The sequence below is a fragment of the Erpetoichthys calabaricus genome, chromosome 8 (assembly GCF_900747795.2).
Source record: "Erpetoichthys calabaricus chromosome 8, fErpCal1.3, whole genome shotgun sequence".
NCBI classification, from domain to species: Eukaryota; Metazoa; Chordata; class Cladistia; order Polypteriformes; family Polypteridae; genus Erpetoichthys; species Erpetoichthys calabaricus.
Genome location: NC_041401.2, coordinates 174,733,296 through 174,745,680, shown reverse-complemented (window position 1 = coordinate 174,745,680; position 12,385 = coordinate 174,733,296). Strand labels below are relative to the sequence as shown.

The following is a 12,385-nucleotide window of genomic DNA, read 5'->3' as shown; positions in this document are numbered from 1 at the left end:
ACATCAAGATTCATCAAAATCTTAAGGTCAGATTTTTTTCATGATTATACTTTCTCTACACAGTGAATTACTGTCAACAAAAAGCAGGCACCTGAGAAATAAACTGAAACCTTACTCACTCGTGATTTTTCTGTCCATACGGTAAAGTTTATGTTGACCACCATATTCCAGTTTCAGGCGTTTGAATTACATCTTGATATACAACAAGTGCAAAGAAAGGTGACACATAAATCACTTTCTAATCCACACGCTTTACGCGCGTATTTCGCTCGCTCTGTCACCGCAAATGCTGTGTGAACAGCCGCCCTCTTTCACCAGCCACCGTTCATCTATCCATCCATTATCCAACCTGCTATATCCTAACTACAGGGTCACTGGATGAATATATGCGGGCGGCTCGTGGTGGATGACTTTCAGTTTTAGAGTTAAAAGTTGTAAGGGTTAAAAACTAACAGCAAGAATATTCATTCAAAAACGAAAACTAAAATTATTTTAGTAAATTATTATTTTATTTCAGTTAGTCTTTCCAGCTACTTTAATAGTTTTGTTTAGTTTTAGTTTTTCATTTCGGTGTTGTTAATTATTTTTTTTCAGTTTACGAAAATGTTTTTTTAATAATAGTTTCAGTTTTGATTTTAGTTTTCGTTAACTATAATAATCTTGGTACATTGTGTCTTTACTGCTGGATTAAACATGTTGTGCTCCTCACTATGTACCCAGATTGGGTAGTGACAGGGACAGCCCCACACCAAGTATATAACGCTGATCCTTTGCCTCATAGGCTCTTTGAGTGTTAATCATAGAGATAGGTACTCATGGGCACACAAAGAAAGATTAAGGACTTGGAGTATTGTGGACTCAGAGTATAAATGTACCAAGTTTTGATCATCAACTACTAAGTACTAAAGAAGCAGACACATGAGTGTTCAGTACAGAAGAGGTATATTTTAAAAGACCGGATTTAAGTGTTGTGGGCAATCAACCCTCTTAGACATACTCTGAGGGAAAGTTATTTAGTAGATAACCCAGAACTGTTTCTCTTTTTTTTTTTTTTTTTTAAAGCTTTTAAGAATGACTAATATAAAGAAGAAAAGCTGTGATATTCATCTTTAAAAAAGATTTTTAAATTAAAAAAATGTGTCTAAAATAATAAAATATTCATAAAATAACATTCTCAAACCAACTTAATCCAGTTCAGGTCACAGGTGATGTGAAGCCCATCCCAGCAGCATCAAGTGTTAATAAAGCACCAATTTTTAAAACGGTTCCAGTCTACTACATGACCTACCACACATGCACCCACTTTTATACTCGCACAAGGAATATGGGAGTAAAATGGAGTACGTGCAGGAAATCCTATAGAGACACTAGGGGAATGTAAAGTTTTCACAAAATGGGTGTGGAATTTGAACATAGGACACTGCATCAATAAGGTACCAGCAATATCCAACGCACCATTGTGGACAGCACATACTGCCTTACAGTTTTAGATCCTAGCCCACTGGTTGTATGGAATTCATGCATTGTTTTCATTTGTGTTCTGGCATTTTTGTGCTTCGTTCCTAAGGTGGCCTATGGAAACCAGGGGTGCTCCAGCTGCCCCAACCCCGACACAACAGGCACAGACCAAAGTGCAACACAACACAAGCCTTTATTATTACAATGGGAAATGCTCTTCACTCGTTCCCACCAGCAGTGCTCAGTACACAGCCCATTGAAATGCAGGCCAATGCACACTCTATTTTGTCTTCCTTCTCTCTTTGTCTCCTTTACTCCTCCTGGCAAGCTTCAGACCTTTACCTCCCGACTCTGGCTGCCTGAGTGGAGTGAGGCAACTCCTTTGAAGACGATCCTGGGAGTGTTCTAGGTGGCTTGTTAATCAGACCTGGAATCACTCCCAGGTGTGGTGAAAGCCCAATGTAGGGCTCTGCAGCTCTCCCTGGCAGCACCCACAGAACCCAACAAGGCTGTGCCAAACTCCAACTCACAGTGAACCCTGCGGGAATCCATGGTGTCTGTCTTCCAGGAGGGCTGCCCTCTAGTATCCCGGGTAAGGTAGTGCCTTGTAGCTCCTCTCTCTTCTCTGGTCCTTCCAACTAGCTGCTGTCCCGGCTGGGTAATGTAACTTATAGGTTTTTTTTTTTTTTTCCACTCCATTAATTTAGTATTATCTGGTAACGTCTTTTATTCTATTTTGTGTATTACATTCCATTCTGTAAACGTGGTAGCAATTGGATTGGCAAGGTCTAAATTGTTCAAACACAAGTATGGTATTTGTAGTGAATGAGTGTATGAGTTTGTACTGAAAATAAATAGGTAATTTTGGTTTTCCTCAGATATAATTTATTTAATACTGCCATAATTATCCCTGCTGCCTGACAGATCTACTGTTCTGGGTTCAGGTCTTGCACCCAATTGCAGTATGCTTAAAATGTATACATTTTCATTGAATCTTTGTAAGTTTTCCTTTAGATACTGTGGATCTCCTCCCACATCCCAAAGATGTATGTTAAGATAATCTGTTACTATAAATTGTGTGTGCATGAGTGTGCCCTGCAATAGCCTGGTCACTCTTCCAGGATTGGTTTGTGCCTTGTTGCCAGGATTAGACCTGAATACCCCATGTCCCTGCAATGGATTAAGTAGGTTTGAGAATGTTTGTGCTCTGTGTATGAAGATGTTAAGTTACCATTTTTCAGCTATTATGTTTTTTCCCCCACTAGGTGGCTTTAACTCACATCTGTGTTGATTTAATTGGAAAAATAATATTACAATCAAAAAATATTTAAATACTGAATCAATGAAGCATCTTAGGAACTATAGTTATGTTTTAATTGCTACATAACTTTGTGTTTCATTATTAGTTAATTGTATTTTAATATGTGTTTTTAATTGGATCATATTTTTAGCGGTCTGGTTCTTCCCTCCAAGAACCCACCAGGAACTACAGCCTATTGCAGCATGCAAGGCTTATGACTCAGTATAAATGTGTGTGTGTCTGTGTGTGTGTGTGTGTATACTATATATATATATATATATATATATATATATATATATATATATACAGTATGTATATTTTGGGGAACAGCCCAGACACAGACAGGTAGACACGATGTTATCACCACACACACGTTTATTCATCATATTTCTATTATATACAGTGCAGTGTATACATACCCAGTGCCTCAGCACCAATCACCCCTTAAGTCCTGGCCACACGCACAATGCCTTTCTCAGTCTTTGGTCCGCCTCCACTCCTCTCCGCCAAGCTTCGTCCTCTTCCACCCGACTCTCGCTCCTGACTGGAGGGAGGCTGCCCCGTTTATTCCCCCCGGAAGGACTCCAGGTGGATCCTGAGGGCTCATAGCCACACCCCTGTGTGGCGGAAGCTCCCATGGTGAAGCTGGAAGTCCACCGGGTGTCTCCATATCTCTTCCCCCCAGCACTTCCCGGTGTGGCGGAAGTACTGAGGTCCAACACTCCCAAGGCATCGGGGCGCCCCCTGGCGGTGACCATGGGTCCCCTACAGGGTTGAGCTTCCAAGCTCCGTACCCGTGGTCCCAAAGCCACCAGGGAGGATGCCCCCTCGTGTCCTGGAAGAGGCACAAGCACTCCTCCTGGGCGTCCCGGCCGGGCATGGACGCCCGCCAGGCACCACAATATAATATGTGTATGTGTATATATATATATATATATATATATATATATATATATACAGTGGACCCTTGACTTACGAACTCAATTCGTTCGCGAGGGCTGGTTGTAACTCAAGTTGGTTGTAAGTCAAGACTATTTTTCCCATAAGAAATAATGGAAATACCCATAATGCGTTCCGAACCTCCCACTGCAACACTTACTTAACCTTTTCATAATAAAAAAAGGGTTGTATAATGTGCATAATTTACCAAAACACCAATAATTTTTCTAATGTACTAACCAAAAAGTAATAAAAAGTGCCTAGCCTACCAGAAACAACAATTTCATACTGTACTCACCATTTAATTTGACATCTTTGGGCTGCAGGAAGGGAGGAGGATGATAATGAAACTGAAGGCTTTTTAAAGGCTTTCTTTAACTTGCACTCAGGCATTTGCAATCATTTCAATAGCTTCTTTTGCGTTAATTTTAATCTCCTCCTGCCTACAAGTTATTCTGACGAGAATTTTTCTCAGCATTTCCTTGCAATGATACAAGGAACTGTTTCTGAACTCTTCTGAGACCCCCCCACGCACTCACTAAGTGCGTCCTGAAGCGCGATTGCCGCGACTGTGGAAGCTTGCTTGTCCATTGCCGGGCAGGGATATCACATGCATATCACCCATCGATATCTTTTCTGTTTGCTTTGGTTGAGAGACTCAGCACAGCTTTAAGCCGGCTTTTGCCCCAGCAACAGATAAACAGTCTTCCATACGGAGTTTGGACTTTGGCATGTCTTCTAGTTGGGGGAGGTCCCAAGAGAGTTTACAAACCTGACATTTTATTGAATGAGTGCCGCATTAACACTAGAATTACCAGAGCCTACGAAAAAACTCGTATATCCGGCCCACCTTAAATCGCTTCTTAAATCCGTTCACACCTCTCCACCAGCATCCTTTGTCCTCTAAATGTGCTGATAAAAGACAAGCTGCCAGCAGCCGGCTATTCCATCCCCCCACCGACTTAGAACGTGAGCGAAGTTTTCCCAGCTCACGGCTTGATTGATTATGTGGGAGTGAAGTGGAGTTTTACAGTGGAAATAACAGATCATTATTCTAAAGTAATCTGTGTAAACACATTGTTAAAACAGAAACTTTTTCATATTTTAGTAATAAATGTTACAAAATGTAGTAGGCATAAACTATAGAATATATAAAGCCCGAGTTCCAAAGATCAAATAAACACTTTTACAAAAGCTTCAAGAATAATTCAACAGTTTCTGTGGCGTAGCGCGTTAAGATTTGCCTTTTAGCGCAGAGCAGCTTTTCCTTGCCTCACAGACCTGAGTTCGATTCCCCGCTGGGGATTTAGTGTTGCTTTTTTTTTTCTTTTCTTTTAAACCTCAAACGGACATAAAATGTATACATTGGTATGCACTGTCAGTTACTGAGATCGTTATATTTTCATGTGGGATGCTCCTTTTCAAATATTTTTTTAACAATTGAGACTGCAATTAACAGGAACAACTGTCCTTATAACTTATTTTTAAGATCCATAACACACAGACAGACAGAGCACTGCGTAATAGAGAGACAGACAGGCAGAGAAGTCACTAGATATAGAAATAAACAGGGAAGCCACGTGTACTGAAAGAAAAAAAGAACCAACATGTGCGTTGTCCCAGCTGCACTGAATAAGCGCAGGCGCTCTAACATCACCCTTCCCCCGATCTGACTTAGAGAGTCAGGGACAACGCACATGTTGTTCTTTTTTTCTTTCAGTACACGTGGCTTCCCTGTTTATTTCTATATCTAGTGACTTCTCTGCCTGTCTGTCTCTCTATTACGCAGTGCTCTGTCTGTCTGTGTGTTATGGATCTTAAAAATAAGTTATAAGGACAGTTGTTCCTGTTAATTGCAGTCTCAATTGTTAAAAAAATATTTGAAAAGGAGCATCCCACATGAAAATATAACGATCTCAGTAACTGACAGTGCATACCAATGTATAAATTTTATGTCCGTTTGAGGGTTAAAAGAAAAGAAAAAAAAGCAACACTAAATCCCCAGCGGGGAATCGAACTCAGGTCTGTGAGGCAAGGAAAAGCTGCTCTGCACTAAGAGGCAAATCTTAACACGCTACGCCACAGAAGCTATTGAATCATTCTTGAAGTTTTTGTGAAAGTGTTTATTTGATCTTTGGAACTCGGGCTTTATATATTCTATAGTTTATGCCTACTACATTTTGTAACATTTATTACTAAAATATGAAAAAGTTTCTGTTTTAACAATGTGTTTACACAGATTACTTTAGAATAATGATCTGTTATTTCCACTGTAAAACTCCACTTCACTCCCACATAATCAATCAAGCCGTGAGCTGGGAAAACTTCGCTCACGTTCTAAGTCGGTGGGGGGATGGAATAGCCGGCTGCTGGCAGCTTGTCTTTTATCAGCACATTTAGAGGACAAAGGATGCTGGCGGAGAGGTGTGAACGGATTTAAGAAGCGATTTAAGGTGGGCCGGATATACGAGTTTTTTCGTAGGCTCTGGTAATTCTAGTGTTAATAGGAATGTTTCTGTTTGTTTACAATCGCGCAAGCGGATACACGTGACCGCATTCAGGTCGTAACGCAAGATGTTGGTCGTAAATCAAAATAAAAATTTTGGTCGTAAATCAAGTTGTTCGCATGTCAAGCCGGTCGTATATCAAGGGTCGACTGTATATGTATATATATATATATATATATATATATATATATATATATATATATATATATATATATATATATACACAGTATGTATATAATATGTATATATATATATATATACACACAGTATTATATATATGTATGTATGTATATATATATATATATATATATATATATATATATATATATATATATGTATGTATATATATATATATATATATATATATATATATATATCCATCATAAGCCATACTTTGCAAGGTTGCAGATCTCATAACCATATTTTTAGAAGTAAACATTATTTTGTCTTGAAACATTCTTGTTTCTGCCTTTGAATTTGTTGACATACTTTTAATTCCTTTTTTAAATTTTTTTTCTAAATTTAATTATTTCCCACATCTACCACCAACTACAAAAGTGATTTTTCTTTTGTTTCAGTGCAGGCATCGGTAGAACTGGAACAATCATTGTAATTGACATTCTTATTGACATTATTAACAGGCAAGGTAAGTAACTATTTTGTTAAGCAAGACAATAAAAATAATATTTGCATTCAGAATATCCATTTGTGTAAATTAGCTAGAGGATTGCTGCCCTGCACCTTAAGAATAATCCTGTATGTGAGAATATTTTTTAAAGAAAGAAATAAAGCTTGTTGTCTCTCCTAGGGAAAATTTAGGAGAAGGTAGCCAGCTGCCACCAGTTTGTTCTATATTTACTGTATGTATTAGGTATTTTACTGGTGGCTGCTGTAACAATCTTTGAATCTCTAATTCTTAATTTTCATTAAAAAAAGACAGTGATAAATTGTCTTGCCACATATGTCCAAAACTGTATTGCTCAGTCTATATTTTATATTGTGACTTTCAAAGAATGTTCTATTATAAACCTTTATATAAACCAAACAATAAGAGTTCATTCATGCATCTATTCACTCTTGTGCTTATTCATTCATTATCTTACCCCACTATCCACTTAAGGAATGTGTGGAACTAGAGCCAATCCTACCACTATTACTTCATGGGGTTGGAATCAACTGTATTCCAATATTAAATCAATCATACAATCTACTTTTTATACAAATAGCTTGCAAACACAGATTTAAAAAACAGGACAGCCCAAATACGAAAGGACTACAGTTGAAAAGTAGAAGTAATAAATAAACCAGGGGAAATGTAGTTTAAAAATAAAGCAAAGGACCTCTTTCACAGATGGATTGTTAGAACCGGAAAACGTTTACTTACTGTATGATTGAAACAAGTGCTGTTTGTGCCAGATCCTGCTTTATTATGGATAGAATATTTCAGATTGATCACTATCACTATAGTTGGAAAATTTTGTTTTTTTTAAGCACATTTTTTATTTATTTATTTTGTAATAATGGTATCACTTTTCAGTGAGTGAGGTGCAGGTTTAATATTGATACCTTCTCTTTTCAGGCCTGGATTGTGACATAGACATCCCCAAGACTATACAGATGGTGCGGCGACAGCGCTCAGGGATGGTGCAGACAGAAGCTCAGTATAAATTCATTTATATGGCTGTCCAGCAGTACATAGACACTGCACAGAAAAGGTTAGAGGAAGAACAGGTGTGTACTGACTGTTGATTGCTTTTCTCAGTCTCTAAACAAATGTCTTTTTTTCATTAAGAATGTGAATCCAACTATCTATACACTTTCAAATGTCCAACTGGTTTATTTTTCTTAGGCATTAGTGTAATACTAAGGCTTGGATTTCTCCAGCCTGTGATTCTTGCCAGAAATTAAGGTCCACTCTTGTCTGCTGCTACTGTGGTTTAGGCAAGTGGTGTGCATTTGTTGCCTGATTCATTGTTTTAAAATTTTCCTCTGAGCCATGTAGTACTTTGAAAAGAACTATTTAAAAATATATATATTTTTGAGTTTGACATAGACTTTTTGCCTCAAAATTATTCCAGGTATTTAATCTTCATTCTTAAACACACTTAGCATTTCCTTAACTTGATCTTGATAGTTTTTTGTCAAGACTTTGTATAAATTTGCATGGTTTTATTTATCTTGCACCTTTTCCAAAGTTAAATTACATTTCACAATGATAGTGTTTTTTCAGCATTTCTTCATTAGGAGCCCAGCAGGTTAAGTGACTTGCTTCACTGGTTGTTATTGACCTGGAATCTTTTTTTGTTTGTTTTTTTCCTGTTTGCAATGCTTAAATATTGTGATCTTTGTCTTATTTTCTTTTTGACTTGCTTACTGTTAGTTTCTAATTTGTATCTTACCAGGCATGTTGACACCCTCAGTTTCCATTGTTTAGTACATCTCCTGGTGTCCTTTTCAGCAGCATGGGATTATTCTCAGTCACATGGTGATTGATTACCACATTTGGGCTTATTATTATCCAGGACCAAATTGAGCAGTAGTCAGTCTCTAAAATATTCACTTGTCTTTTCAAAATACTTCTTTTTCTAAGAATGGGCATATAAATCACTAATAAGACCACATAAAAATTATTCTTATCTAGCGTTTTTTTTTTATTATTATTATTATATATAAAGTTTCTTCCTGTTTCTTTTTTATCTTTCATTATATATATGCATTCACCAAATGCATTTTCTTTTTGTAGAGAAATAAAATTAAAGAGAGGGAGTATTCAAATATCCGTTATCCACCAATGGAAAACACTAAGCTGAGACCACAGACTCCTACACCTAGAGGAACTTCGGCGTAAGTACCTCTTAGAAACTGGGTGAGAGTCAGTAATGGATTTGTCCAGTCAGCTATCTTGTGGTTTGCTGAAAACTCTTACTGTTTGTCATATTTAGGTCATTTTGTTATTTTCATTGGGATATCTCTCTTATACTGTCACTCGCACATCTGTGTATTACTATAACTATGTGTGGAGGGTTCCCATAGATGTTCACTTTTGCTGAATGAATGATTTCTAACCTAAGGTAAACAATTCCCCACTTCATATGAGAAATAAGAACAATAGTTGTGTTTTTAAGAAAAAAACTATCATGTCTACAGTTCTGACTTGTAGGTGTTACTGATCTTGTAAATTTTATCAAAATGTTTTCTTCATTATATTTTTGCATTATGCTCTTCATTGAGAACTTTTTTCTGAGTGCTTGCACTTATCTGTAATACAGTAAATTGTTAAATTATTCATCATTTATGTAAACAAAAACACAAGCAAAATTGGTATCACTGATTAACCAAAACAAACAATGATAGCAGAGCATATGGGGTTGTTAATATGGAATGTCTTCATGAATATGTAAGGCCTTGCTGTTGTTATTTGATAATAAAAATACTTTAATTTTAAAATGGTAAACAAAGTTCTCTAGGATAACTCCAGTATTAATCATTTAAAACAGGAGTTTGTAAGATCCTTGTGTTGCTTTGAGATTTGAAGTCTTCAAATAGAATGCTCTCGTGTGCAGTTATCTCTGCTTTATGAAAAATGCATTTACAGGACAAAAGGTACATTGTTGTCTATTTTTCATCTTATTTGAAGAGATCCATTAACCTATCCAGCTTTTGTACCCACTTAGTTCTTTATAGGTTTGTAGAATGCATCTCTATTACAGGGCAAAAACCACGTTTAGATGGCACGGAAGTCCATTCCAGGACACACACAGTTTTCTGTCATAAATAAATAAATAACATTTTTAACAAATAATCATTGTGTGTCTGTTACATTGTTCTTTTTAATCAAATTATATGTGCTGTCTTCTATATTTTTCTTAGACTGGAGGATGACTCCACAGGTGTGTATGAGAATTTAAATTTAAAAAATCCAAAAGTTCCAGGAATCAGCAACACTAGAAGATAAAGCTAAAGACTGAACTGCTGTAAGTATCTGTAAGCCCAGAATGATTAAATGAAGGATTTCCATCACCAGTAGAGCTGTCTGTCTGCACCAGTTGCTTTTCATATGTAAAGTCCATTGCATTTTAGCTCCACATGAGGTGCATTTGAATTGTTTAGTATTTTTCTCTCTATTATTGACTAGTCATTTACAGTGGCAGCTCATCCAGATAAATTTCTGCAAGAACTTTTGCTAATATGGATGAGAAGTATTCAAAATTAATAAAAAATGTATGTATACAGCATACACATGTTCATCAGTAAAGTGGTTTATACAACACTCAGGTTTTGTGAAAATGCATGAAATTAATCGAAATTCTTCATAGAGTTCAGAAAGTAAAATTGCTGCTTTTAATTTTATTTTAAAGGTTATAGCTCTTAACTGCCTTTTTGGGATTAATGAGGGTATGGATATGAGGAAGTAACAATGAAAAATAAAAATAAGACTACACAAGTGAAAGAAGTCTTTGTACTTTGGGGACTACTGTTTAGAGAGACAAATTAATGGAAATAAAGAATATTGGGAGAAAAATGTAGAAAAAGGAACTATGCATCCCTTATAACCACCACCTATCTGGGTTTGCCACCTGGCTGTAGCTTTTAGTTTCTTTTGGATTAACCTTTTATATTACTTTGATAATTTATAGTTTGCTGCTTCACTTTAGTATATGGTACTTTTTTATACGTTATTAAAAATAATATAAGATGTCGCTTATTGTCTTTGTGTATCTGAACGTGTCCATCTGACAAACATATCAGCATATTTTTACACAAAGCTTAGAGTTGAAGATGACATAAAACTTTTACATATTTTTCAAAAGCCAGGACATATTTCACAACAGATATCATTTCAAGACCTGCTTGCCTCCTCAAGTAGAAAACTGTGCTAAAAGACATTTAAGCTATCTAGACAGTATGTTACCACTAGGTAAACACTATTTTAGATGCCATCAGTTTTACCATGGGAATTGTATGTCATAAAAGTATATTTTGAGCCTTGGAGAATACGCACTGTAACCAGTTAATCCATTAGTATAACAGAAACCTTGAAAGAGGTCAACATGTGACAACAGTTGGCAGCACAATGTCTTACATATAAAACCAAGGGCTTATCCAGTATTCAGAAATGATCATAAAGGTGTAATCCAACTCTCTAGTTTTAGACACTGATCACACAGGACTTTGTGCATAGCAAGTAGATTTGTAAAAGAGGAGCCCAGTTACGATGTAGATCTTCTACCTTAGTTCTCTTAAAGATCGGTCTTCAAAATTCAGTTCTCTTTTTTTCTTCCTCTTTTTGTCTCCTCAGTTTGGACTCACAACAAGTGCCTCTTTCAACAGTGTAGCTGGAGCAATGGTGTTGGCCAAAGCAATGAGAGGTCAAGTGATGAACAGCCCATAGGCTCCAAGTAAGAAGAGGGAGTGGACTTTACCATCTGGAATACTTTAAAACTCCTGCTGTTTATTTTTTTTTTTTTTCCTTAGTCTGCATGTCTTCAGTGTGCACCTTTTTTATGGGAAGCGAAGGCAGAGCAGCTATATACATACAGACTCCTTTCTGCCCACAGAATTGATCTACTTTAGCCAAAGAGCAAACAATATAGAATGGTGAGCTGTGGAAAAAAATGTAAACATTAAAAAAAAAAATCTAAGTGTTTGTGAGTTTTGCACAAATGCAAGAAGTACACTCATGTGGTGTGGAAGAGGAATTCTTGCTAACCTGCCATGAAACATGTGACTAATGCCGCCTCTACCTGAACGCTTTGCATGAAGACTTGGACTTGTCAGGCAAGTCAAACAAATCACCCAGATTTTTGTATCTGGTAACCAACTGAGTATTTAATTTTCTTACCTTTTTTTATTAACGTTATGAGAAAGATGCATTACCTTGCTGTAAATAGGTTTCCTTATTCTGTATGCAAAGCAAGATGGTACCAGTCATCATGTGAGTCTTCTCTCCCCCTTGATAAAAACTGCCTAGTTCTTTCATTGTTTTAAAAAAATCCAAAATTAAATAACATATTTAAAATAAAATCCAGTGTGTTTTGTGTAGAAACTAATGAATTAACATCATTCAAGCATTTGTTTTTCCCATATGCCTTGCAGGACTGATAAAGTTACTATGTATTACTAAAAATGTTTAATTGCCAATTTTGTAAGATAGGTTTCTCTTAAATCAAAAGGTTCTAGA

At 36.5% G+C, this 12,385-nt stretch overlaps 1 protein-coding gene across 2 annotated transcripts in view; it reads left to right on the top strand.

Annotated features, from left to right (window-relative positions):
• ptpn11b (protein tyrosine phosphatase non-receptor type 11b) overlaps positions 1 to 12,129 on the top strand; it is a 181,572-nt gene extending 169,443 nt beyond the window's left edge. For both annotated transcript variants that reach the window (XM_028807847.2, XM_028807848.2), the window contains exons 12-16: positions 6,783 to 6,850; positions 7,784 to 7,935; positions 8,948 to 9,048; positions 10,075 to 10,178; positions 11,504 to 12,129. In XM_028807847.2, coding sequence (XP_028663680.1) covers positions 6,783 to 6,850; positions 7,784 to 7,935; positions 8,948 to 9,048; positions 10,075 to 10,159 — 406 coding nt within the window. In that variant the 3' untranslated portion in view covers positions 10,160 to 10,178; positions 11,504 to 12,129. The remainder of the gene's footprint in view (positions 1 to 6,782; positions 6,851 to 7,783; positions 7,936 to 8,947; positions 9,049 to 10,074; positions 10,179 to 11,503) is intronic.
• The last annotated feature ends 256 nt before the right edge of the window (positions 12,130 to 12,385 follow it).